Source organism: Podarcis pityusensis (genome assembly GCF_964106645.2).
Source record: "Podarcis pityusensis genome assembly, chromosome: 1".
NCBI lineage: Eukaryota > Metazoa > Chordata > Lepidosauria > Squamata > Lacertidae > Podarcis > Podarcis pityusensis.
Window position 1 is genome coordinate 78,314,641 of NC_138028.1, and position 26,690 is coordinate 78,341,330.

At 43.2% G+C, this 26,690-nt stretch overlaps 1 protein-coding gene across 13 annotated transcripts in view; it reads right to left on the reverse strand.

Moving 5' to 3' along the window:
• Positions 1-255: 255 nt before the first annotated feature.
• The window catches only part of RASSF7 (Ras association domain family member 7), a 91,339-nt gene continuing 64,904 nt past the window's right edge, over positions 256-26,690 (reverse strand). For 10 of the 13 annotated variants that reach the window (XM_080975667.1, XM_080975658.1, XM_080975663.1 and 7 more), the window contains 5 exons: positions 15,895-16,045; positions 11,592-12,499; positions 8,823-8,991; positions 5,805-5,912; positions 256-3,292 (listed from right to left, as the gene is read on the reverse strand). In XM_080975667.1, the coding sequence (XP_080831793.1) occupies positions 3,261-3,292; positions 5,805-5,912; positions 8,823-8,991; positions 11,592-12,499; positions 15,895-15,997 (1,320 nt within the window). In that variant the 5' untranslated portion in view covers positions 15,998-16,045 and the 3' untranslated portion in view covers positions 256-3,260. Of the gene's footprint in view, positions 5,913-8,802; positions 8,992-11,591; positions 12,500-15,894; positions 16,046-26,690 lie in introns of all 13 variants that reach the window. The other 3 variants (XM_080975660.1, XM_080975661.1, XM_080975662.1) reach the window with 3 other exon arrangements.

A 26,690-nucleotide genomic window follows, 5' to 3' on the forward strand; every position in this document is an offset into this window, starting at 1 on the left:
TTTCTAACCCACCTGCAATTGTGTTAATGGATGCCACATGGCAGTGTGATCACCACTCATGCCAAGAGGAATTGTTGGACGCAGGCCATTCTGCAAGCAGCAGTGCTGCACTGATATTTTACTCCTCCATTGCATTTCCAGCTCAGCTATAATGTAACGTGCGGATGGGCTTGTTGTGACATTCAGGTGGAGTCATCGCCCAGGAACAAGGCTGGGGAACTCTCTTTGGTACGCAAAGACACACCTTAGAGCAAATTATTTTCAGGAATTTTATTACAATTTGAAACCAGACAATGCCAGTGCATGGGATATACATTCATACAAGGATTTTTTTTCCTAATCATAAAACAAGTCATATTTCTTATATAATACACAAAAGACATTTTAAAACAAGATCAGGGCTCCCAGAGCCATTCACAGCCTCCCACTCAAACATCCATTCAACCCTCCCATGCCAATTTGCCTCTCTTGGTTTCACAGTGAGAATGCACATCAGCTTTGGACATTATAAATACATAAAAGATGCACCTTAACTGGCACAAATAAAGAGTACAGCAAGTAATGCTACCAATAATTGTTATTTCATTCCCTCCATCATACTCCAATACACGGCTGTTAAAAAGCAGCTTCCATCACACATTTTGAAAATTGGAGTTAAAAGTTTATCCTTTTTTTATTTGAAGACCAAATTAATGTATGTTAAATAGACTCAAACTTATACAAATGAAAGGGGTTCTATCTGGTTTCATCAATGCAGCAGTCTAGGATGTTCGGTGCTACTGTCCTAGAAAATGTGGAATGTGTTTGGAAGCAAGTTGGGTTTGCAACATAAAAGTGTTAGTAAAAATTCATTACTGGCTCCACTCAGACCTGGTAAAAAAATGAGCAAGAGCTCTCTTTTAAAAATGTAAGCACCAAAACAACAAGGGTTTAAAAAATGTTGAAATTATTTTCCAACTAGTTTGTAAGAAGATATTGGCTGCACCTTTTACCACTGAACTAAGGAATGTCTCAGCATTTTTTGTTCTTAATTTTGAACTTATGCAGGACAGAAGCTTTATGGGTGCAGTTTAAGTTGCAAATGGAGAAATGATAGCATTCCATCCATGTCCAAGTAGTTAAGAAGATAGTAAAACAGAAGACTACATTATATTGGGAATTGTTCTATCAGACATAATAACTGGTACTTCTGAGGTCCCACCTAGTAGGCTGAATATTTAACAAGGTGGGTTTCTTCTACATAACTTTACATGCTTTGGCTGATTATTTGCAGTAGTATATGATCAGCCTCACAAAGGGAAGGTGTTCAACAGAGAAGTTCTGAAGCTATCCTTTCTTTTCTTAGGCTTCTGAATAACCAGCATCAACATGATGTGAAAATGCCACTTCATGTATGAAGCTTCTCCAGGGATGTATTGGGGGCAGGGGTAGCAGCATTCTAACTTGTTTAAAGTCTCCCATTTTTATTTTTGAAGAAGGCTTAGATAAAGAGAGTGTTAAAAAAAAGCAGTTAAATTACAGCAACATACTGCATGCCCATATTGAAGTTAATGTTGAACAGCACATTCAGCTTCACAGTCTACTCTGAGCACCCAACCAAGTTATATTAACAAACAATGCAAGAAACAACTAACTAAGAGTGTGGGAGATGCGGGTGGGAAGAAGTTTCCCCTTTCAGCAACCAGAATGCCAATTTTTACATTGGCAATCTGACACACACACACACGCAAGCATGCATATATATATACATGCTCCCCTACACTCTCACCCCCCCTCTCTCACACACACAGTTTTCTACTTTCCCCAGATTAAGCTCAACAGCATGTCCTGTGTAATGTAACTTGAAAGGAAATTCCTGTTGTGAATTGTAAGGGAAAGATAAACTCATTACTGCCACTACTGCTTTGCGTTTCCCTCCTCCCTGCCCCCACCCTCAAAATCCTTGAACAGGGACTCTACACCCATCTGATAAGGCCCACAACAAGCAGAGGCCAATGTACAGGAGATGTGGGGCACTGGCATAAATGTGAAAAGGGGTATAGACATAGGGTTCTCATTTTTTAATTTATAGCAGATGCCTTGAGCATCTTAAGCCACACTGAAATCAAACCTTGAGTTTACAATGTGTGTTCTCTCCGAACGACATGGAGGCTTTTGCCAAAGCAGAGGCCACTACAGGTAAGTCATTTGAAGAGCAGCATTGGGCTGATCTCATATGCAACACAAAACAAGCAGCCTTGCAGAAGCTACTTTGCAAAGGAGAAATATCAAGATACACAAACCCAGTAATTGGCCACTCAACAACAGAAGAGAACTCTCTTAGTTTGCAGTCACCGCTGGAGTAATTTCACAGTTATCAACAATTGGAAAAAGTCTGGGAAAACCCGCTTGGAAAAGTTTAGTTTTGCCATATGGGCCTTGGAACAGTTTAGAACAGGACTATTATACATTCCTGCACCAAACTATGCAGAGAAATATACCTGGACAGGATGAAGAGAGTCGATTCTCTTTGTGTAATAGTGGATGGTGCAATACTTGGCACGAGGCACAAATGGCAAGATACTGCTAGCACCTGAATCCCATTTTACCAGATCTGAAAGGTCCTTAGTATGAAAGGGACCTGTTGATGGCCACAAATTCAGTCTCAGGGCAACATTTCTTCATCTTTATATGTTCACCAAGAATAGAACAGTTTGTTTATCCCATTCCAACTTAAAAAAGAAAGCAAGATGTGCATCTTCACAAAATACCAAACATACAAGGTAAAAACTGCTATCATGCACACGTGGCAGCACTATAGTGCGTTGGTTCAGTCCAGTAAAGACATCTGGCTGATAAAATACCCTTTCACTGTATGGTAGTAGCTTGCGGTATAACCTTCTGAATGGACACAGAGGATTCATGCATATACACTCTGGATAGCTTTGTCTCCAGCAGGTTTCACACCCTTCCAGGGCAGCTGCCATTTAGTCCTCTTGTGTGATGAAGTTTTGAAATAGAAAGGTTATATAAATTTTCAGAGAAGCCACAAACAGCATCTTCATTTTAAATGATAACAAACAGGGTAGTAGTGATAAAAAATACAACCGGTCTGTTTCTTCCAATGCGTTAAGTTCTTTAAAAAAAAGTCTGTAAAAATATTTTGCACAACCTTCTATATCCATCCATTTATGATAAAAAGTCAAATACATACATGAAATAGGGTTTTATTTCTATACAGTTATACTCGCAAGGCAATCAGTCCTCCTTGGCTGGCCTTTTTACCTCCAGATGCTCTGCTTTGCTGACATGACTGCAAGACATATAAAAATAAATGAAGTGACCCCATTATGATGGCTTAGTGTTTGATAAACCAGAATATGAAGACAGAGAGGAAGGCAGGGGTGGGAAGGGAGGAAATGCTATTCCATGCAATTGCAGATTCAAACAAAAATAGCGACAGATTCTTCATGAAAGTGTGATCAAACTGAAATGATCACACAAGAAAATTTAAGAGGTGTACCTTACTGTAGTAGTATCACAAAATGGGAAAGCCCACCTAATCTGTACCACAAGCACAGAAAATTAGTTCAAGTCAACAGAGAATTTCATGATCATTTGCTCCTATATTCAAAGCAAAGTATCAGCATTTTCAGAAGCCATTCTCACCATTAAAATATGCAGAACTCTCCAAGAAGAGAATACCAGCTTGAGAAAACCAACTCTGATTTAATGTAGCACAGCCAAGAAAGTAGATAGAAAGGCTGTTGTGATGCTATAACTGTAAAGGATTCCTAGCTCTTTGTTGTGATAAGACTAAGATTCCATAGCCATCAAAAATAGTTATGGGGGTGGGAGGGAACTGCAAGCTATAATCAAGATAATTTAAAGCCCCAAATACTGCACCTAGATCGCTTCTGAAATATCTTGAGGATCCGGCTTTTAATTTTAACCCTCTCTATAGACTCAGTCAAGAAGGTTGCCCACAAAGTGAAGGTTGCTGGGATGCGGACCACCACCACACTCTAGTGGAACATTCCACAGGAATCCTTTTTAAAAACAGAACCCACTCAAACAAATGGGACCTGCCCAGGACAAGTTAACAGGAGATAAATCTATTTGCATAGATAAAAACGTTCAAAACTGGATATTGGGCCCATCATCATTGGCCAATTAGATCACCAAACTATTATTCCATGGATTGGGTCCTAATTCCCACAAAGTGATATCTTCACCAGCATCACCATTCGAGGGTTTAAAAACTGGTCTGGAAAGACAACGTGGACATACTGCATTACTTGCCTTGCTGTGTCTCAAAGTTGCTTTGACTAAGGTCCATAGGGACAACACGTGGAATGCACTGATTGCATTATAAAACACTAAATGTTTTGTCTGTCTGTCTGTCTGTCTCTCTCTCTCTCTCATGACACCACTTCGCAGGATGTGAGTGGAAACCTTATACTTTGTGCTGGTTTTCAGCCAGGCTGTCTAAAATTACCATTTGTTTCCTTCAGAGCTAAAATAGTTCTTGGCATCCACCTGTCTTGAGAGACAATGGAGTGCACCTCTGGGGGTGAAGTCAAACCACTGCAATAGCAGCACCAAAGTGACCTCCCTAGGGCACAAGTCTGGGCAGTGTGCTTGAAGATCCTGGGCTGGGGTCTGCAGGGCATTGGGGGGGGTAGCTCCGGTGGGGGACACATCGTGCTCCTTCCAGGGTAATTTGTTCCCAACCTGTACTCATGTGCTCACCTGTGGCTCCTAGAAGCTGTCAGCATGCAACAACAGCCATAACCCAGGAAATGGCTTCAACTGACCAGCTAAACCAGGAAGCTAAAACTGTGTCTTTTTAAAACAAGGAATGGGAACCTCTGGTCCTGACGTCATATGCAGGGAACTCGATCACACAGCCGATCCATGCAGAATGCAGGGTAGAACTCACTGCTGGACAGCAAGTACAGACTAGCATTTTAAAATTGTACAGACCAGTTCTGGTGCACTTTGAAGCAAGATATTTCATATCCTCAGCATACGGGATTAAAATTTACATTTGTCAAATGAAACTAACAATGGTGGATGAAGAAAGGGCTGCAATTAATTCATCAGGGATAGACAGCCACACATTCTGTAAGAGTTTATAAAAGAGAAAAGATCCCCTTGCCATCAACTCTTTAGGAATCTAAGCTGCTAACTAAAATATGAGACATTAAAGGAATTTGGCAGAATGACCTTGGGTGAAGGACAAGCGAATTGAATATGCAGGGCTTTGTCTTTGCTAGTGAAGTTTTAAATAGGCTTGAACTAGCAAACATCCTCAGCTGAGTAAGCAATACTGCACTGTGTAGCTAAAGCAACTGCTCCGAGACAAAATGCCATCCTGCAAGCGATTAGACTGTTACTGGTGAGTGTCTATTGATCTCTCACCCACTGCACAGTGGAGCAGTGACAAGAGCAGTCTTGGCCCGAGCCTATCATGTCATACAGCAGGCATAACTTCCTGTTATTCTCTGCTTACTCCCACCCTCAGCTTCTCTTCCCTTCTCTTTGGTTACTGCTGGCCCCAACATGCTACAGTTTATGGGCACCCCCTGCAAAACAACCGAGCCACTAGCTGCTGATTCAGGGAGTGGGGAGAGAGGAGGAGGAGCAGCACAGAAGGCAGGAGAGAAAAACTGAGGAGTAGAAGAAGAGTTTGTAGAAACAGCCACCTCCTTGCAGATGAAAGCTGCCCCCCCCCCATAGCAAGATTAGGACGTCTGGAGGACTGCTTGACAAGACCAGGTTTTCAGCACACAAGAGGCTTAGGGCAGTTCAAACATACACACCCTCAGGGTTCAAGCTGGACACCAGGGGGTTCTGAAGGTTTCGTGGATTGCCGAGGAACTGCTTGGCTGTGGCTCGGGGAGGAGAATCTGTGCTGGGCTCAAGTAGATCTAGGGAAAATAATCATGGTGACAGTTCAGTTAACCAAAAGTACAACAAAACAGCCCTGAATTTTCAGGAGCAGCACTTCGATACATATTTCCTTAAGCTCCGCCTTTCTGGAGTCATACCTCCTTACATTCCTCGGGTTTCTGAACTTTGGGTATATATATGTAACTGAACTTTATGCAATGCACTGGAGTTACACCTTTGGTTTTCTTCTCCACCCCCCTGTCCCCGCCCCATTTGTAGCATAATCAGTACATTGTAAGTACACACATTGCTCCCAATTCCTTAACCAGAATTAAGAGGTCAGGAGATGGCCATGTGATTCAAGTTCCCTCTCCTGTCCAGTACAAATAGGATGTTGAACCTGGTTTTGTATGGTAATGAATCTGAACATATGCAACTAAGCATTGCTTCCCTGTTTATCCCTCCCTCCCTTTCCTCTGTGATGAATTTCAGATTGCAAGCTGCTCAGGGCAGATACCTTCTCTCTTATGCTCTGTACAAACAAACAACAACAACCAATGTGTGCATAAACTCACGCTACAGCATTACCATGGCCTGCTTCTACTGATTTGGCTGGCTGTGCAGCCATGGAAACACTGTTTGCCACACAACTAAACAACAGACTGTTGTCTCCCCCCCCAACCCCCCCCTTATGGTAAACTTTAAAGCTGCTTAATTGGTATGTGGCAATATGCTTTCTTCTGGCAAAGGATCTCAGACTTTTTAAGGCACCCTTCCCCCTCATCAGTGGTGCCCAACATGTGTCCTGTGCTGCCACTTCTGACCCACATTCGCAGTTGATATCTCTGCTATTTCATCCCAATTCAGCTTTCTCCAGCTGGATAAATCACTGTATTGATCTCGTGGAGTACTAGTGGACCCAACTTCTGTGACCAGGCAGGCAGGCACCAGCATTTCCCATTGATTGATTTTGTGGAAGGCCACACCTTATGCCGACACCGCATCAGTGTGAAAAATCAGTAATAATTGTGTATTGGTGCAAAAAGAAAAACAACAACACCCAAGCCTGTTCCATACATGCACACTGTCAACTGCAAGATTTTTCTTGGAAACTAGAAAAATTCATACCTGAGGTGGTGCATTGTGCAGGTTATGCCAAGACAGACCCAGGGAACTACACTGCTGCAATTGCTGCCCACATTCCACAGCAAGAGCTTCAGCACAGGTGGGTCCCCCCCCCCAAAAATGAGCTGTATTCAGCTAAGTCTTACTCAGAATAGACCCACTGAAATTAATGAACCTAAGTTGGTAATATCTATTAGATTCAATGATTCTGCCTTGAGAAGGGCAAGTGTTGAATATCACCCAGTTAGTTTCTCATTTAGGCTGGCCTATATGCAGCGGCTGCAAAGTTAAGGGAAGGCTAACATATCTTCAAAGACTGGGCTAGCTAGCTAAAATACCATAGGATGCTGGGCTTTGAGAATGCCAGATCTCAGTAGAACCCCTCTCTCTGCCCATGAAAGCGTAAATCTGTAGTATTTAAGATGTCACAATACTCTGTGTTGTTTTCCCCCTGAAGCTGAGATAGGCAACTAGCAGAACAGACCTCTAGTCCAGACCATTTCCCGGAGGCTGCCCACTCAGATACTATGTTAAAGGAAATATTCTTGAATAAGTGGGAAGGGGACCACATTTCAGTTGCCACCATCACTGCTGTAGTTGTGGACCTTTGTAGTGCTTAACGGCTTGATGCTACCTTACCAACACAAGGCAAATTCAAAACCTATATAAATGCTTTTAGACATCTACCCTGTTTAAGCTGTGTTGCACTTCTTGTAATATGTGGGAATCCAGAGTTTAACATGGAGCAAGTTCAACAATCAGAAATTGACCTTTTCCTTTCTTAAATAGTTGTGCTAAATGTCCCACTTTGAACTTCCAGTTTTTCTTCACATTCATTTTTAGGTACCGTATTTTTCGCCCTATAGGACGCACTTTTTCCCCCTCCAAAAATGAAGGGGAAATGTGTGTGCGTCCTATGGGGCGAATGCAGGCTTTCGCTGAAGCCTGGAGAGCACCGACCCCTCTCGCTCTCCAGGCTTCAGGAGAGCCCCACCGCCAGCCCCACAAGCTCTGTCCGACAGCGGGAGAGGCGCAGCGCGCCTTTCCCGCTGTCCCCCGACTTGGTTAGAAGGCTGGCGGGGAGGAGAAGCCTGCTCCTCCCCGTCGCCAGCCCCGCAAACTCGGGGGACAGCGGGAGAGGCGCAGCACGCCTTTCCCGCTGTCCCCCGACTTGCTTAGAAGGCTGGCGGAGGGCTTCCCCCTCCTCCAGCCCCGCAAGCTCCCAGAGCGATGCCAAAGCTGCACGCAGCTTCGGCATCGCTCTGGGTCCCGTTCTGGGGGCTGGGGGAGGGGGAAGCTCGGGCTTCCCCCGCCCCAGCCCCGCGCCTGGGGGGGAAAATAATTTTCCCCCTTTATTTCCCCCCCCCCAAAATCTAGGTGCGTCCTACGGACCGGTGCGTCCTATAGGGCGAAAAATACGGTATATTTTCAAAGGAAGCTCTACCTAGCACAGTGTTTGGGTGCAAGATCCATACAGCAGAGTTCAAGCAGATGCCCAGAAACCTATCCACCTTCTCCCCCCACCCCCAACTGCTATTCCCTGCTACTGCAGTATAGATTTATGGATAAGTTTGTATCTGCTGTCCATTTGTTTCTCCAGCCAGATAATTTTAAAGGGAGGCTTCAAAGAAAGCCACACCAATGCATTTCCATGCGTTGCTGATTGTTTGCTGATGTCACAACTAGAGGCCAGAAAACTGGGGATATTGACATTCCCTACCAGCTTACATGAGAGGAAGCACAGTAGGAGGCCTTAACTAAAGTGAGGTCTCCTGCCTCCCCTCTCCCCCCAACTTTGCCCACCCTTTGAGTTGTGTTCCAACCTCCGGTTCTCTGGTGAGCCAGCAGCTCAGAGCTGGTTTCATCCAGCTGGGGTTCCGCTTCTGATCTGGGCTGTGGGGAAGTCACCATGGCTCCTGTCTGCTGGATGAACTGCTGCAAGTTACACTGCCTCAGCTCCTTATTTAGCTCCTCCAGCTCTTGGTTCTGGGCCTGCAAGATATAGGAGGAACAGGCAGAGTGAACTTATCTTCATCTGAGATATGAAGCTGCAGAAGAAAGGCTTCTGATCCCACCCCAGCCTCCTCCAACTCGCTTCTCTCTGCTTCTTGACCATTAGCAGAAATCTACCAGAAACTACATGAGCTGACAGGAATAATATGGTAGGTGGCTAGATATTCATTCCTGGATGCTTACACATTCCAAAAGCTTCTTTATCATGAAGTCAGTATCTGCTGGCAATCTGGTGTGGGTCTTTGTGGTGGGTGTTGGGGGTGCAACTGAGGATCTATCCACCAGTTCTAGACAACTTGCTAGCAAAACATCTAACCCCAAACAATCTCAAGCACACCCCCACCCCACTTTTGCATCGCTCAGGTGGCCCATTTTCCTCTTTGCTAACAGAATGACAATATTTTCTCTTCCTTTTAAATGTGGCTGAAAATGGAGACTGAAACATAAGAGCAAGATAACCCTTGTATTCTGACCGTGCTATAAAGACTGAGGATAGACTGTGAAAAGCACAGACCTGCAGACAAACAATCTATCTGATTCTCGTAATGGCTTTTGTATGTTACGGTAGTCTATTTATTTAGCTCTCAGATAGTGAGTGTGCTGCTTAATTGCTCCCACTTCATTGTGCCCTGCCTGCAGCCAGGAGAAACAAACCCACAGATGTGCATGGGCCTATTATTATTCTTACAGTTTGGAATTATTTTAATGGGTCCCCCACAAACCCATACACAATCATGTCCTTATAATCAGAGTCTGACAGAGGCAAAAGAAAAAAAAGTACAGTACAGTACACAGCATTTCCTCTACTTGGCCATAAGATGGCACCAATGTCTAGTCAATAGTTAAACAAGAACCAGAAGACTCAGGACTATTACTGCTGCTTACTTTTGCTTAAAGCAAAGAACAGAAAAGAAGCAACAGCTGCCTGTGTTTTGAAGATGCACATAATTAACATGCTGCTATAACACCTTCAAACACAGATTTCTAATAGCTAAATTAAACTGGAAGCAAACACGAGGATACAGTACTTTGCTTTCCCCGGGAATGTTCCTGAGCAAAATCACAGTTCTGAGCCTCCCTCCTCCAAAGGCAAATAATTCTGCTTGTGTTGCTGCTGCTGCAACGGAAGTGACTAAGCTGGGTGAAACACACCTGATGTATTGAATGACATGCCTGCAGAGCAAGCAGGAAAAATCAGAGAAGTGATTCATGCAGGGATACAGCAGGCTGGTTCTGCTTTGGGCTCACAGACGACTAATTTTTATTTCAAATATTATTATTTTTACCACACAGTAGTGTGCTTGGTGCACAGTTTGCATACCCTCCATCATTTCTCTAATGAAAATAGGGATGTCCCACTCCATAATGATAAATTATACTATTTATACCCCATACATCTCACTGGGTTGCCCCCAGCTGCTCTGGGTGGCTTCAAACATATATAAAAACAAAATAAAACATTAAACATTTAAAAAACCCTTCCCAATACAGGATTGCCTTCAGACAGCTCAGGGGTTGGATAACTTCATACCCTCCAACCTTTCTCCAATGAAAATAGGGACGTCCTAAGGAAAAGCAGGACATTCCGGGATCAAATCAGAAACTGGGACGGCTTCTCTAAATCAGCGACATCCCTAGAAAATAGGGACACTTGGAGGGTATGGAGTTTGGGGATTACTCTACAAATACAGTGGTAGCTGGTTTGATGTTGGCAAACAAGTAGCCTTTACCATTATTTAATGGTTTTATTTCTACATTTGTTCCAAAGCAATCCCTTTACTGTAGGATGCTTTCAGGGTTAGATTATACGCAAATGACCATTTTGCACACTCAAAGTGTGTGCACAGACATGCCCACAAATATAATTCCTATGTAAACCAACACATCACAGTACTATGCCTGTAGGACTGCACACCTCATAACCAGGTTCAATTCATGTCTGCAAGAGTTGCAGTATAACTTTATTAGGCCCGTTCTATCAATTCGGGTACAGAACAGCTTTAATTCCTTTGGGTTTGATGATCTTGCAAGATGCTAATCTCCCTGGTTCCATCCCAGCTAAACCACATGATAATCCTCATGGGAAGAGTCCTAAACTAAATTCAACAGAAACAACCACGAGCTTAGTGCCCAGTCTCAGAACATACAACATTGTGCAAGATCATTTCCATTTGGTTAATGTAACAGCTACACATTCTACTGCCACCTGCCAGGTTTATAACTCAATAGATTCAAGACCTCACCTAATCTACTGCTAAACGCCTGGAAGGGTAGAATTCTAAGGAAGTCCAAGGCTGCAAAGGAGACCCCGACACAGTTTTCCTGTAGAATTTTGTCTTATGTGGATGTACTTTTTTTTGCAACTAGACCTAGTATCCTAGTCTAACAGATGTACTATTAACTGCATCCTTATTCTGTGCTCAAGTGATTTAAATTGCAAAATGAGTAAAAGCAATGCTCAACTGCATTCTGAAAAACATTTAGAGGCCTAAAAACATGGGTATGCAATCATGCATCATGGAATGCAACTACCCATCCAGGGATCCCCTCAGAAAAGAACATTATTGTGAAGTGCATACCTGAAGGCTTTGCTCTGCTTCCTCCAAGGCCTTCCCCACAGTTTCCAGGCTGCTCTCCAGGTGGGCACTCTGCTTGGCCTTAGCTTCCAGATCCCTTTTCATTTTAGCTGCCATTTCTTCTAGTTCACTCGGGCTCTGCCTCGGAGCTTCCTTTGCCCTCTTGGCCCTCTCGGAAATCTCCCACTGAATTTCTCTCTCCAAGGCCTCCGTTTTCACCATAAGCTCATGTATTTTTTGCGTGTACTCCTCCATGGTGGCCCGCAGGGTGTGGACTTTCTCCTGGCGCTCCCTTTCGCACTCCTTCTCTGAGCGCAGTTCACTCTGCCAAAACCCTTCCTCACCCAGCTCACTCTCGTTTTGCCGAATCAGCTGCTCCAGGTGCAGGATCTCGTCCTCCTGGCAGGAGCCTCTGTTGTGTTCCCAGTGCCGGAGGTCCATTTCCAAGGCATCCCCCTGCATCTCCAGGGAGTAGAGATGCTCCTGTTGGTGCAGTATGGTCTTGAACAGTTCCTCTTTGGAAAGCAGGCCCCCACTAGCACCTTCCCTCCAGCCCACGCTGTCCTTCTTGTGTTGCTTCAGCTTGTTCTTGGCAAGCAGATCACTGGAGGCCATAGGGCCCAGGTTGAAGGTTAAGGATTTTTTGGGCTGCCTGGGCCTGGGCACTTCTGTGCCGACCGGCCTGGGTTTGATGGGCAGGCTAGCCCTGACAAACGTCCTCTCGGGTACCTGGGGAGCACTGTCTGAAGAAGGTCTCTCGGTGAGGCTGGGGCCTGTGCGCTGCAATATGAATTGCACGTCATTGGCGTACTGTCCGCACTTGGCCATGGACTCCACAGGGCATTCATGTGGGAGAAGCTGCCTCTCTTTCTCACGTAGTCTTTGGATGAGAACATAGCGACCTGTTTGACCTGAGAAGAGGGACAGGTGTAAGTGGGGAGCATTTCTTCACTACAGAAACACCAATAACCCTTCCTGCCCCGTTCTAGCTGCATCACACTCACATTCCACCCTAATATCCCTCTCACAAGGTCAAGTCCATTACACCAGAAGGCTGGATGTTTTTGGGGTGGGTGGACACTGAGCATTTATGAAAACTGATAGATCTGTCAACAAATTAAATAATAGGCAGTCTTGCCAGTGCCCCTCAGCCCACGCAGCTCCCATTCCAAGTTGGGCCACATGTTTTTAGCTCAACATTTGAAATGGAAATTCCATCCTTGAGAACTGAGTTTACCCTACTGCTCCATCAGAAAGCAGTTCTGGTTTAGAGGATGGATTGGACATTCACACCAATTTTTTTTCTTATAACTCAAGGTTAGGCATGAACTTAATCATTTACATCTTAATGTTTACACCCACTAGGGGAGGAAATACCAAATTTGGAAATACCAAAGCATTCCAAATGCAGCAGTTCCACCTCCATTTGTACCCTGAGCTAGGATTTGAGCTTCATTTGCACACATGACAAGCTAGCAACATGCTTAAACCTCTTACTAAAATAGGCTCCTTTGGGAGTGATGGGGAAGATGCGCATTTTGGGGAGGGTGGGCAGAATTTGGCTAAGTGGCCGAGCCTCACTTCTTCGCTCTGGAGGGTTGGAGAAATCCCTAGAACAGTGGGAAGGGGGAACAGGTGCTATGTGAATGGACCTCATTCCCCATTTCATAGCCCTTTTACCGCAACACTGAATCCCATACCCTGTGTTTGATCACCTTTCAAAAATCATGAAACAACCAGTTCCAGAAGTCCTCCTCTTTGACCCTGTCAACAGGTCCCCAGACAAGGAAGCAATTAGCTTTCTCCTGGCAGCTGGCAGGCTGATGACACCAGGTGGCTGGAAATCTTCTTCAGACTTTTCCTTGGACAATTGGTGCAGCCCAATTTAGTGCTTAGCGCTATCTGAGAAGTTAACCCATGCTGTCAGGTAGGCAAAGGGTCAGTCTCAACCAGAGGTGTTCTGACACTGTTTGGTTCCTACTCATACCATTTATTAATCCATTGAGGGAATGTAACCACCAAATTCTCAGAAGGGTTTTTGGAGAGATGGTTTATGTTGAGGAGCATCATATCTGTGGATTCTATCTAGGTGGAACTCCCTGACCATCCTTGCTCAGGGTATTTGCAAATAATTCAATGTGAGACCTTTAACTGTTTATTTCACTGTTAGTTTTGTCATTTGTTATACATTTTTGGGGGGAACCAGAAAGGGTTCTTTATCTTCTCCCACACTTGCTATATTGCCTCCCAAGGCCTCCTCTCCCCTCCACAATCTGACATTTTAATGCATACACTTAGTATCTGGAATGACTTTGGAAGATTTATTTCAAATTCCATTAACATTTTTTCTGGCTGCAGTTCTTGGGAGCATTTTAATGCAAGAACCGAAACCCTTTTAGGCAAAGTTATCATTAGCAAGATTTTGTGAGCTCCAACAGCTTCCAGTAGTGAGTCAATAAGCTGCTAGCCCACAAGGTTTTTGCCTTAAAAGCCCTGATGATTCCTTACCAGCTCATGGAGTACTTACATAAGCTGAAACTGAAACCCGATCTTGCAGAGTCAGGACACAAGTACCCCTAAATCTAGTTAAAGGGCAAAAGTGGAGGCTAATACAAGCTTCACTTGCTGTTCCTAGCACATTTCCGCATCAGAAAACACAGCGTAAGCCTGAGTACTGATCTGCCCAGAAAACAGTTAAGGGGAAAACAAACACGCAGGCTCTGAGTCATCCTTGTATGTTGCAAATGTAAATTAAGGTTGTGCTCTGACCATGTGAAATGCAGTATGACTGTTGAACGTGGGAGGTGGCAAACAATACCCAAGCCTCTTGTATACAGCAGAAGGCTTCATGAACAAACACCAGAGCTGCCCAATCACTACTTTAGTGCATCACTCATTATCTACTCGGGAAAATGTGTTATGGGAATTGAAAGCCAATTGTCTCACAAAGGACTTAAAAAGACGTATGAGGATAAATGAAATGCAGAACACCCTACTATGCAGAAATAGCAACCCAACTATAATTTGAGGGAAAGGGGCATCAGATAGCATTTGTCCTCACTAGCAACTTGCACATGCACACACACACACTCACATTTCATAAATTCCTCAGGCACATGCAGAACATTTCAGGAAAAGGCAGAGATTTCTCTTCTTTGCACTGAGTTATAGGGAAAGTTAAGAAAGAGCAGGAATTTGCAAGGGAGTACCCATATGAGAGACTAGCTCTTTAAATCTCCCCCCAACTCATTTCCCCCTTCCATGTATTCTCTGACAGTTTTTATTTGTTGTATGCTCCTGCAGTGCAACTCCCCGCTCCCCAGAATTAGAAGTAAGTGCCAGGGGTCAGCAACCTTTTTCAGCCGTGGGCCGGTCCACTATCCCTCAGACCTTGTGGTGGGCCAGACTATATTTGGGGGGGGGGGGGAATGAACGAATTCCTATGTCCCACAAATATCTGAGAGATGCATTTTAAATAAATCTACTCATGTAAAAACACGCTGATTCCCGGACCGTCCGTTGGCCAGATTGAGAAGGCGATTGGGCCGCATCCGGCCCCCGGGCCTTAGGTTGCCTACCACTGAGTAAGCCCATTTCAGGTGGAGGCTGCTTAGGAGGAATTGGCAGTGGAGAAGTGGCCAGAAGGGGTAAGCTACTCTTAATCAACCCCCTCACCATCCAAAAGCCTCTTCTACGCCTGCATTAGTTCAGCAAATGTGGTTTTTGGAAGTGCAAGTTTGCTGAACAATGTATAAGCAGTGACAATATGAAGCGCTTTATTAGCTTCATTAGTGATTGTAGTGGAGCCAGCTGTCTGTCCCTATTTTCCCCTTACCCCAGTGCAAACTTGTATCCTATCCCCCTTTACCTGTATTTCTTCCTCCCCCCATCCACCAAGCCCACGAGCTTCCCCAAATGAACCCAAGAGTGCTTAGAAGTCAAAAAAAAATATGCAAAAATACAAGAGGGAAGGAGTGAGTGGGGAAAATGGAGGGAAGGTTTATTTTTTCAGCATAAATCTGGGAAACAAGCCTACCTGTATGCCCAGACACACAAATGATTTTCACACAAAGCTTTGTAATATCCCTTCTATAAAAAAAACAAAAACGTAGTGACAAAAAAGGTAGCTGGAAGCTATGCATATCAAACATGGCAACATTCATGTATCTCCCATGTATTACAAAACAATGGCCATCCTTATTAGCGTAAGCTCCATTAACTTCATTTGATCTTGCTTCCAATGAAACTTGTAAAGGATTAAACTGCAAGCTTACTTTTAGACCAAGCAAGTGTAACGATTACTTACCAATGGCACGTGCCAATGCTATGACAACCTCCTGGCATGTGGTCTGTTCGGAGACACCGCATACAACCCGCTGGACACCATCCACCCAGACCTTTAGCTCCATCACCAAAACAGTAGATTAAACTTTCTGGATCATTGCAGTAGGTCTTCCCTGCAGAGATGTTTAAAGAAAGAGGAGTTTAAGCTTGCTGTCTGATTTCATTTTCACATACATTTTCTTGCTCCAGATTGCTCCAAGAGCAAAAATGCTAATTGGCTGACATTCAAGGAAGTTCTGAGGTGTCTATACCTCTTCTTCCCACCTCTCCAATTTCTAGCCCATCTGCTCCAACAGACGGTTCTAGGTTTTCTTAGGAAAAGCTTCTGGCTCAAAAAGAAATGGCAAACAATTCCCCCCCTTTTTTTCAGTTTCACAGCTTCCTAGATCATCTATCCCATCTCTCCAAAATGAAATACGACAGTTAGGACAGGACAATTCAGAATGCAGATGTGACATTTCACCACTCCAGATAGGTCAGCAATAGCCCCCTGCTAATCACGAACTTCAGAAACCAATAAATTTATGTAGCTAACTACAGTTTATCCTGTTCATGTTTCTGCTTGAGTTTCCAAAGACAGACTGTATGGGGTAGCTTGCATGAATGAAGAATAACAGGAGTCTAAAGCATAGTTCTGTTTTATAACAGGGTTGCCATATTTCAAAAAGTGAAAATCTGGACACAAATGTTGTTGAGCTTGACATTGCAACAACAATCCTAACACATTGCCTAGATGTAGCCAACCAGCACGAGAAAACCTAGATGAGATCAGAGATGGTGCTCAGTTTAAGACTGTGCGGGACACAAGAGGGTAGAACTGCTACCAGAGCATCCATAAGAAATTGTACAAACATATGCATATAGTAAATTCACCTTCTATCTGCTTTAGCTAATATTCAGATAAGCAAAGTCTGCAATCATATGATAAGCCGCAGCATATAAAGCAGTGAGGTCATACAGTTTGAATCATATGAATAGAAATACAGATCTGCATTAGGCCATGTGTCATTAATGGACTAAAACAGGTTCCTGGAGATAATAGGTTAGGCTAACCGGCTAAGAGATTAGTGAAAATTGCTTTGCCCTTTTCAAAAATTGCCTGACTGAAGTGGTATGCTGCACACACATTAATCAGCTCCTGTTCCTTCTACTTCTCACTTCATCAAATGATGAAGTCCTTTTCAGAGTTATTCAAGATACATCACTTAAGTCTTTAGAGAAGCATAGTTCTGTTTATCAGGATTCCGGATAAATCAGAGGATAACTACATTTACTGTTGTATTTCTGACATGAAACTTAAATGGAGATGAATATTAACATTTGGGTAAGTCAGAGAACAAGCTATTTTATTTTTAAAGCATTTTGGAAATTGTATGTTTGTATGTTTAACCCAAAGTCTCTGCAAGTCACTTTTCCTCATTTTTTAGTGGTGTGCAACAAGCCTGAAGAACGCAGCTGGCAATGCTTCAGCAGCCCAGATACCAGAGAACAAGAATGCTGCAAGTTAAATATTAAACAGCGCTAATCTGGTGTTAATCAGCTGCCTACCAGAACTATGAAAAGAATGAAGGGTTGTGGCTTACTGGCTGGATATCAGCCTCTTGGATTCCAGCCCTTCTTACAAAGTCACCTTTGGCCGACAATGCCACACCTGAAAAATGTTCTTTTCTCCCAGCCAGAGTGAAGTGCAAAAGTACATCACCCGGAAAAAGGAAAAGAAAAGAGCACCCACCCCATAATATCGCTACAACATGCCAAAGAGCAGGTTAGTTTTGACATTGTTAGTGGTGCGTTTCAGATTTCTCAACTCACGTGCATCTTACGTGGAGTTCTTCCTATAGTGCTAAGAGGAAAAACATTAACCATTTCAGGCGTTGTTGCACAGAATAGTAGAACAAAAGAATATGAGAAAAGGAGGATCAACCATAACTTTTTTTTCAGCCCAGCGCAACCCCATTTCATACATACATTCTCATGAGTCATGAAAATAAAACTTCTTATTTTAATTTTAAAATTACACCACAACCCACGCTGGGGCTCTTCTCTTACCTTGACACAAGAATCTCTGGGACTGCTAATTGTTGAGAGCTTGTCACCTTTTGCTGCATGGGGCAGAGCGGGGGTGGGGGACGACAACTCCCTGATAGTCCACATTCAGAACTCAATGAGTCTGGCAATTGAATATGACTTCACCACTAGTAATATACAGTGCCCTCTACCATACTTAAAGGCAGAGACCTAACTTTGGTAGGGCAAAGGGGAAGTTGCATGGCATACAGTGCTGTTTTCCTAGCACCTCATTTCTGTTCTCCAGCATGTTGTCTGAGGTGGTTGCCTCACTCTACCTAATAAGAGGGCTGGCCCCAAGGAAAGATTCAGTGCAGTGGGACACACAGCAATGAACCTCAGCCCACCGGGGTCTGGCTTGGCTATCTGCTTCTAGAGCAATGGGTATGGGTAGGTAGGGCCGCTAGATCCAAGCCATGATACATCTCTGTGTCTCAGTGGTTTGGCGCTCCACCACTGGACCACAGAACATGTGCTCAGCACCTGCTACTATCATCAAACTGAAAACCCTAAAATTATAGCCCATCCACATTGGCAACAAATTGCTAGAGAGTTTCAAGCAAAACATGAAGCAGGCATATGTTCTCACATCTCAGTTTTCCACAAATATGTAAACTAAGCATTTCAGGAATGTTCTGTTTTTAAAAGTGTAATGCTTATATGCAGTAATTATTGAACTATTTTTTTTTGGTAGAGGTTTCCAGTATAAACACATCCCTGCCAACATTTCACAGATGAAAACTCCTGCATATTAAAGGGTGGGGCTAGGCACTAAGTCCAGCAGTGTGGCTGGGAGACAAATGGTACATGCAAACTCCAGATGACAAAAGCAGCAAGGCAAGCCAGATACAACAAGGCAAGCAAAAAGGCACGTATACTGTACTGCATTTATACTATTTAGATAGGACATGCAAGTAGGCTCCATTTCCCCTGTCTTCCCCGTTCCACACCCCTGCAAGCTTCAGCTGCCATTCTGACTGGCTCATCTTTTCTAACAGTTGCTATTTCATTCTCTGTCCCTCCACCTCTTCCAGGTGCAGGTATTTTCCAATCTCAGCAGGCCAGGAGAACAAAACAGACACATCTAATCTGCATTTAGTGCTGCACCTTTGAGTAGAAAGTATCAGATGAAAAGGGCGGAAATCATTTTAATATAAAAGAATACATTTTATATCAGTTTCTCTGCCTGCATCTGTAAAAAAAAAGTGAAAATATATTATGATTTCTCAACAAGAATGTTTTAGTCACTAATGGGGATTTCCATTCAATCCAATTGCCTTTGATGAAGGGCAAGTTATATATATATATATATATATATATATATATATATAGAAGGCAGCCGTTATTTCTTCATCAGATTAAAAAACAATCCAGGAAGCAAATGCAACACAGATGCTGAAGTGATTGATCCTGTTCCAGAAACAGATGTAACTTAGAAATATTTCTATCAGTAATATTGAACTGATATTGTTTGATCTTGGTACATGCTCTGTTATAAATATTGAAAGTAGCTTCAGCTCATATTAAGTGCTTGTATCACAGAATTAAATACCAAATTACTAGAAGGACTTGAAAGGGATTGATTATTCATAATTTATTGTTCATGATGGCATGTCAAAACCCAATCCTGGTCTAAAATTCAGCACATAGCAGCAGCTGGCACAAACACAACTGGCTCAGCATGGCTCAACATGACTGAAGTTATCATGGGATGACTTGAAGACATCTGCCAAGGTCTAGGCGAGTTGTGTAAATGGCCCCTAATCAATAAACTTTATTTGATTATCTCTAGTTGTTGTGTTATGTATAAAAACATGCTACAAAAAGAAGGAACCAGTTTACATTTCTCCAAACCTTCATCAATTCGTCACAACTATTTCTTTTTTAAACTCAAGTCCTAGTCCTGGAAACTTTTTATGTTGGAATTTTAAGATTTTAGGTCTTTGATCATTTTGTTTTCTGCCAGGTTACTGTTTAAGAGCACTGTGCTTGAAGGCAGCTCACGTATCTGGACTTTTCCAACAAAACACATAGAATCATAGAATCACAGAACCGTAGAACTGTACATTTTGAAGGGACCCCATGGGTCATCTAGTCCCATGTTGTTTCTGCTGTGTTTGCAGCACTGAAGTGACCCCTCTGGGTTGCGGGGATGGAGAGTGTACATGGAAGTCCTGGGCTGCCTCGCTAATGTGATCCAAAGGAAAGCAGAGCAATATGTTTGGCACCAACTTGGCTGCAGGAGTTGCCAGGAGGCGGCATACAAGACACCGTCTAACCACCTTAGGGACTCCACTCCAGATTTGTGTAAGGTTTGCTTCTTAGCCTTTTCTTCTCCCGAAGATGTTCCACAAGGCAGTGGGTACAGATTGTTCCCCAGGATTTGCTCCCAAAGCCTTTCTCATGAATGAGTATAGCAACAAGGCAGTGGAGGTTTAGGATCAGAGTTTTCCTTCTCTTAGGCAGGCTACCTTCCCAGGTTGACGAGCCCCATCTGCCCCTTACTTCCCTGTGCAGCGCTTGCAGAAACCGCTTTCTTGGTACCACTGGACATACTATTGGGTCTCATCCGTTTAATCTGCTGGAGCCTGTCTTCGCATGCAGGGGATAGAAAAGTCCCTAACATACCGAGGGATCAAGACCCATTGGCTACCCTCACCTGGTCAAAACTGTTACTTGGGGTGTGGCCACTGTTGCAGAACTGACAGCTTCTAGGAGCCACAGATAACAGCTGATCAAAGGGACCAATGGTGGATGAACTACCCAGAAGCAGCACGACATATGCCCCACCAGAGATACCATCCCTCCCTGAACACCACATACTGCAATCCGGGAATCTCAGCTAAAGCACCCATGACAGATGGCCATTCAACATTTTGCTTCAAAACTTCCAATGAAGGAGAGTCCATAACCTCCTGAGGGAAAGTTCTTTCTGATGTTTAGTCGTAAGGCAATTTAGATGGTTCTGCATGTAAAACTGCTCATTGTTGAAAAATGCTTCTTTGTGTATCTGTCTTATTCATAGGAGCAAGCATGCAACATCAGTAAAGAACAGCACAACCTTATTCACTTGCAGACTCTCCAGGAAAGAGAAATACTACTTGCCACTCGTGGGGAAATATAGCATTCTTTGCAAAATGGCCCAGCTTGAACTCTATCACAGAAATGTGACAAAACATTAAAAATTTCCTGGGATTGGTAGACTTAAATGCTGCCTCGGGCTGCAGTACGGATTGGCATCAGTGGCGCCATAAGCACGCCAGCTGTTAAAGAGGTTGACATTATATGAAGTGGTGGCTTTCAGGTGCTATAATTCAGGTTTGGCTGTAAATCCTGACATGTCTGACTTAGTAACTGTGCTTATTTTTGTCTACAGATGAGGTCTAAATGTCTGGATGAAATAAGGCACTTCCTGAGAAATATAAAAAGGCAACTGTGGGGAGGAGGAGGGATGTGTGGGGGATGTGTGGGGCACTTATGAATCTCCCCATTCTCCCCCATTTCAAATATTTCATGAAGCTTTCAGTAAGGTGGATATTAAGCAATAAACAGGAAGCACCAATAATGAACCGCACTATGAGCTGCAGAGCACCACATAAAGTTATTTATGGTGGTTTTGCTCTTTTCAAGATGTACTTCCGTTTTATTATTTTTTAACACACTAGTGTTTCAATAACTCACTGTATGGATTCTATGGTAATACAGCTATTCTTCACAAGAGTGACTTCAGAAAGTTTTGACAAGTGAAGCGAACAGGAAGTAGTTCTATAAATCATCAGTGGCAGGGGGAAAGCTGGTGGATTTCAACGAGTAAGTAAGAATAATCCCTTTTTTGCAGTCAGATTTTACTTTTATGATGCATTTTTTTAAACTTTCTTTCAATCCTAGTACGTAGCTAATATGTAGTATGCAAAAAGCTTTTTAAAGCTGCACATGGTGAAGAAAGAAGTAACAGGAGGCAAGACAACTGTGACTATAAAAAGAAACATTTCCTGAAGGAGTGGGGGAAGGGATAGCATCTACTAAACAGCAACAATCAAGTAATGCACGGACCATAAAGTTGCTGCATGCTTGCTAATCCAAAATTGGGACATACATTGAAAATATCTGATAAGTTAATAAGGCCTAGGATATCATCTTCAGAAGTGTTATTAACTTTAACTCTACCTTTAATACCTGAAGGAGCGTCTCAGGAACCAGGAAGAGGGCCTTCTCGGTAGTGGTGCCCTCCCTGTGGAACACTCACCCTTCAAATATCAAGGAAATAAACAACTATCTGACTTTTGGAACACATCTGAAGGCAGCCCTGTATTGGGAAGTTTTTAATCTTGATGTTTTAGTATGTTCTGATATGTGCTGTGAGCTGCCCAGAATGGCTGGGGAAACCCAGCCAGATGGGCAGGGTATTACTACTACTACTACTACTACTACTACTACTACGACTACTACAAGGGCAGCATTGCTGTAATATGAAAGCGCTAAGTGGTAATCTTCTGAGTGAGACTATTCACTCTTCCTTAGCAGGAACAAAGGCAACTAGATTCCCCACTATTCCCCCTCCTGAATAAACTCAATAGTACTAATCCCTTCTTTGTACTGGTAATCAAGATTTCCCAAGGGTATGTTGTCTTCAAATAAGCCAATATGAATAGCCTGATATATTCAGATAAGCATCTGAAGACAATTCCCATGCTCTCCCTCATATTGTTGCAAGGCACAGTATCTTGTAAATCAAGGATGCATCTTGCACACTTCAGTCTCTCTTGTTAAGTGCCCAGCTTTTAAAAGGCACCTGCATAAGTAGGTTGGGGGAGGGGCATTCCCTTAAAGGCTCCTTTTCAAAGACCTGTATGTTCAGCACCACAACCTGACAGTAAGCACCCTTTTACCACAGCAGGAGGATAGCATTCTCAATATCAGCAGTATAATAAAGAATCCATAAACTCTGTAAATCATCTGCTTTCCAATAAAGTTGAAACAGCCACATTTCACAACACTCTTCAGGCAGAGTGAACAGACTGTGTGTGGACTGCAGTTGTCAGACACAGCAGCTGAGGCCTCTTTACACAAGCAATTTTGACATTAATAATCCAATTCTTCTCCAAGACCACAAATTTAAAAGGTCTGATGCATGGGCAGACAGGCTTAATTGCAACCATGTGTGTAAAAACGGCATAGTTATTCTTTTGGTGAGTTGCACAGAGAAACAGAACCTGCAGGCAATATCTAAGGCTTTGTACTCCTAGTTAACAGGAGTCAAAGTAATCCCATGCCAGCACCCTGACTGGCCTAGGTCAGCTATAAGACTGCTATAAGACTGCAGGATTCAATCATGTAAGAGCAAGTTCAGGTTGCACAATTAAAGTTTATTTGGCGTTCTTGCATAGCAAACCTGCTTCCCCTGCGCGTGCACACACACAAACCAGACTTTCTCCAATAAGGGTAAAACACTGAAAATGTGGGATAAAACTTTCATGACACAACATCATCTAACCTCCCTGCAAACAAATTAGAATGACCACTTAATCAATTGCTGGCATCATCTAACCTCTCCACAAACTTTGAGCAAACAGTTTTGGATGAATGCTCATTGCACTGCATTTGTACACAGACATTCCTTCATCTTTATAAGGCGTTTAAGTAATATTCTTAAATCAATGAAGCTGAATGCTGGAAAGTGCAGGATAGACCAAAGATCACTCACACATTCTGCTCCAGTGGTGCCTACCTAGAATTCACAGGTTGAATCCAAGGAAGAAGTTGCGTGAGTAAAACAGCTTCCCAAGCACAACAGAATCTCTTACACACATGAACCCCAAATGTGTTTTGGAGGGTTTTTTGGCGGCGGGCAAAACCCAGAACAGATTTAAGAGGGTGCATCAGTAGGAGAATTTCTGTAGTGCTTGTGAAGCTGCTCCACTTGTGCAGTGATTTAGTTTGATATGACTCCTGGTCTCTAGCATGTCTACAGTTCTAACCATTAATGGGCAGTTTTAGAAAGCTGAATACATTTAAGTCAACTAACTTGCAAGATAGAGGGCAGAGACTGAGAATCAGCAACTTGCCCAAAGCTCCAAAAACCACTTTGAGGGTTGTTGTTGTTTTAACAATCAAACGGCATATAAATTTTCTTAAATAAATTATGACTACTGCTCTCACCTTCTAAGTAGTAATTTTTCCTATTAAATTCTTTCATAAAATCAGATCACATCCTTATCTCACTATGATTTGTGAGCACGGTGGGGAAAATCATTATGCAGAAGTTAGGGTTGCCATACGTCCTGAATTTCCCAGACATATCTGAAATACTGCAATCAGCAGCAGTGTCAGAAAAAAGTGTCAGGGAAAATCTGGACATATGACAGCCCATGGCAGCAGTGTCGTTTTTGCCAATTTCCCATAAATAAAGCTCCAAAATGGATTCCCGCCTCCATGTTTTTGCCAAAACAACTCTTCCGGATTTTCACTGTTTGAAATATGACAACCCTACATAAGGAATCTATGAATCCAAAAAAGGGTAACTTGACAAGTTCAAGGTAGAAAGGAGAAAAATTATAACATTTAGTATCTGGAACATAGAGGAGTAGAAACATGCATAGGTTTTGCCTGAGCTCTCATATGGAACAGTATGTCATCCAAGATAAGGGGAAAATGGACATTTTGTTTCAGTTCCTAGCCCACACAATACAGCCTTTCATAGCCAAGGATTAACAGAAATTGCACCACAACAGCTTAGACAGCACACAATAACACCACCACATGCTCTCACAGGAAATATTAATTAATACCCCCCCCCCAACATCTTTGTGTAAAGACGTGGGTGGCGATGTGGTCTAAACCACTGAGCCTAGGGCTTTGCCGATCGGAAGGTCGGCGGTTCGAATCCCTGCGATGGGATGAACTCCCATTGTACGGTCCCTGCTCCTGCCCACCTAGCAGTTCAAAAGCACATCAAAGTGCAAGTAGATAAATAGGTACCGCTCCAGCAGGAAGGTAAACGGCGTTTCCGTGCACTGCTCTGGTTCGCCAGAAGCAGCTTAGTCATGCTGGCCACATGACCCGGAAAAACTGTCTGCGGACAAACGCCGGCTCCCTCAGCCAGTAAAGTGAGATGAGGGCTGCAAACCCAGAGTCGTCTGCGACTGGACTTAACAGTCAGGGGTCCCTTTATCTAACATTTTTGTAATTTGTGGATCTTACGAAATCTATCTTAGCAAAGCTTAACAAGCTTGCCATTAAAACAACATAGTAACCAGCCCTGTCATTAAGTTATTGTCCTAAATTTGTTTTGCCAGCAGTGAAATAAAATTTAGCTGAAATATTATAATGAACTATTGCTGCTGTTTTGTCAATTAAAAAAACCAGACTAAGCATAAAGTATAGTTTAAAGTTGCTTGTGCAATTTTATGAGGCAAACAAGAGGCATTTTTGTTGGTGTTAAGAGGTATTCATATTCTGAGGAGGATCTAATTTCTCAAATTAATCTAACTTGCACAAAACAATTCAGATAGACAGCTTTTTACTTCCTCCAGCCTACTTGTCACCAGCTAATCCAGCATTTAAATCAACCTCCTCTGAGGTGCAAGTAATGTTCTTAAACAATTTTTGCACACTCAAATCAAGAACACCTACATTTCCAGAAAGCAAAAGGAAGAGGTCATTTAGAAGTTACAAACCACTGCCTCTTGCTATTTTTATTGTAGAAGTAACATAAATGGCTTGGAGAAAACCTCCACTAAACAGCACAAACACTGCAGCAAAGTGCAGCTAAGCCTTTTGTATGTTCAGGCATGAAAAAATAATACAGTCATACCTCAGGTTAAATGTGCTTCAGGCTGAGTGTTTTCAGGTTACGCTCCGCGGCAACCCGGAAGTAGCGAAGCGCCTTACTTCTGGGTTTCACCACTCGCGCATGCGCAGACGCTCAAAATGACGTCACACACATACGTGGAAGCGGCGAATCGCGCAGTCGCAGGTTGTGTTCACTTCAGGATGCAAACGGGGCTCCGGAACGGATCCTGTTTGCATCCAGAGGTACCACTGTACATTTTTGAATGCTTGCCAAGTTTGTTCCAGGTACAGTGGTACCTCAGTTTAAGAACTTGATTTGTTCCGGAGGTCCGTTCTAAACCTGAAACTGTTCTTAACCTGAGGTACCATTTTAGCTAATGGGGCCTCCCGCTGCCGCCGCACGATTTCTGTTCTCATCCTGAAGGAAAGTTCTTAACCCGAGATACTATTTCTGGGTTAGCGGAGTCTGTAACCTGAAGCGTCTGTAACCCGAGGTACCACTGTAATGTATTTATTTTTGGGGGGGGGGGAGAAACCCACTTGACTGCTGCTTGCTGCTGCCCTGCCCTGCTTATTTACCCTTGGCAATCATTAACCAGCAGCTCCTCTATAGTACTTTCTGCAAGTACAATGTAGGAAAAACAATTTAACCAACAGCTATGTTTCACATAGTTGTTCTTGCTCCTTAATTGTGGGTGGGGGGACACCCTATATACAATGGGGAAAGGGTGCAGGGAAAGTGGCAGCTCTAATTAACATTATGATTTAAAAGAACCACATGCCATTATATATTTTTTGTTATTTGCCCTTGTAGATTCTTAAATGGGTAGCAGCAAACAGCTACCACTAGCAAAGCTGTGCTTGCCCCCCTCTCCTCCTGCTGCACCCCCCTCCCCATTT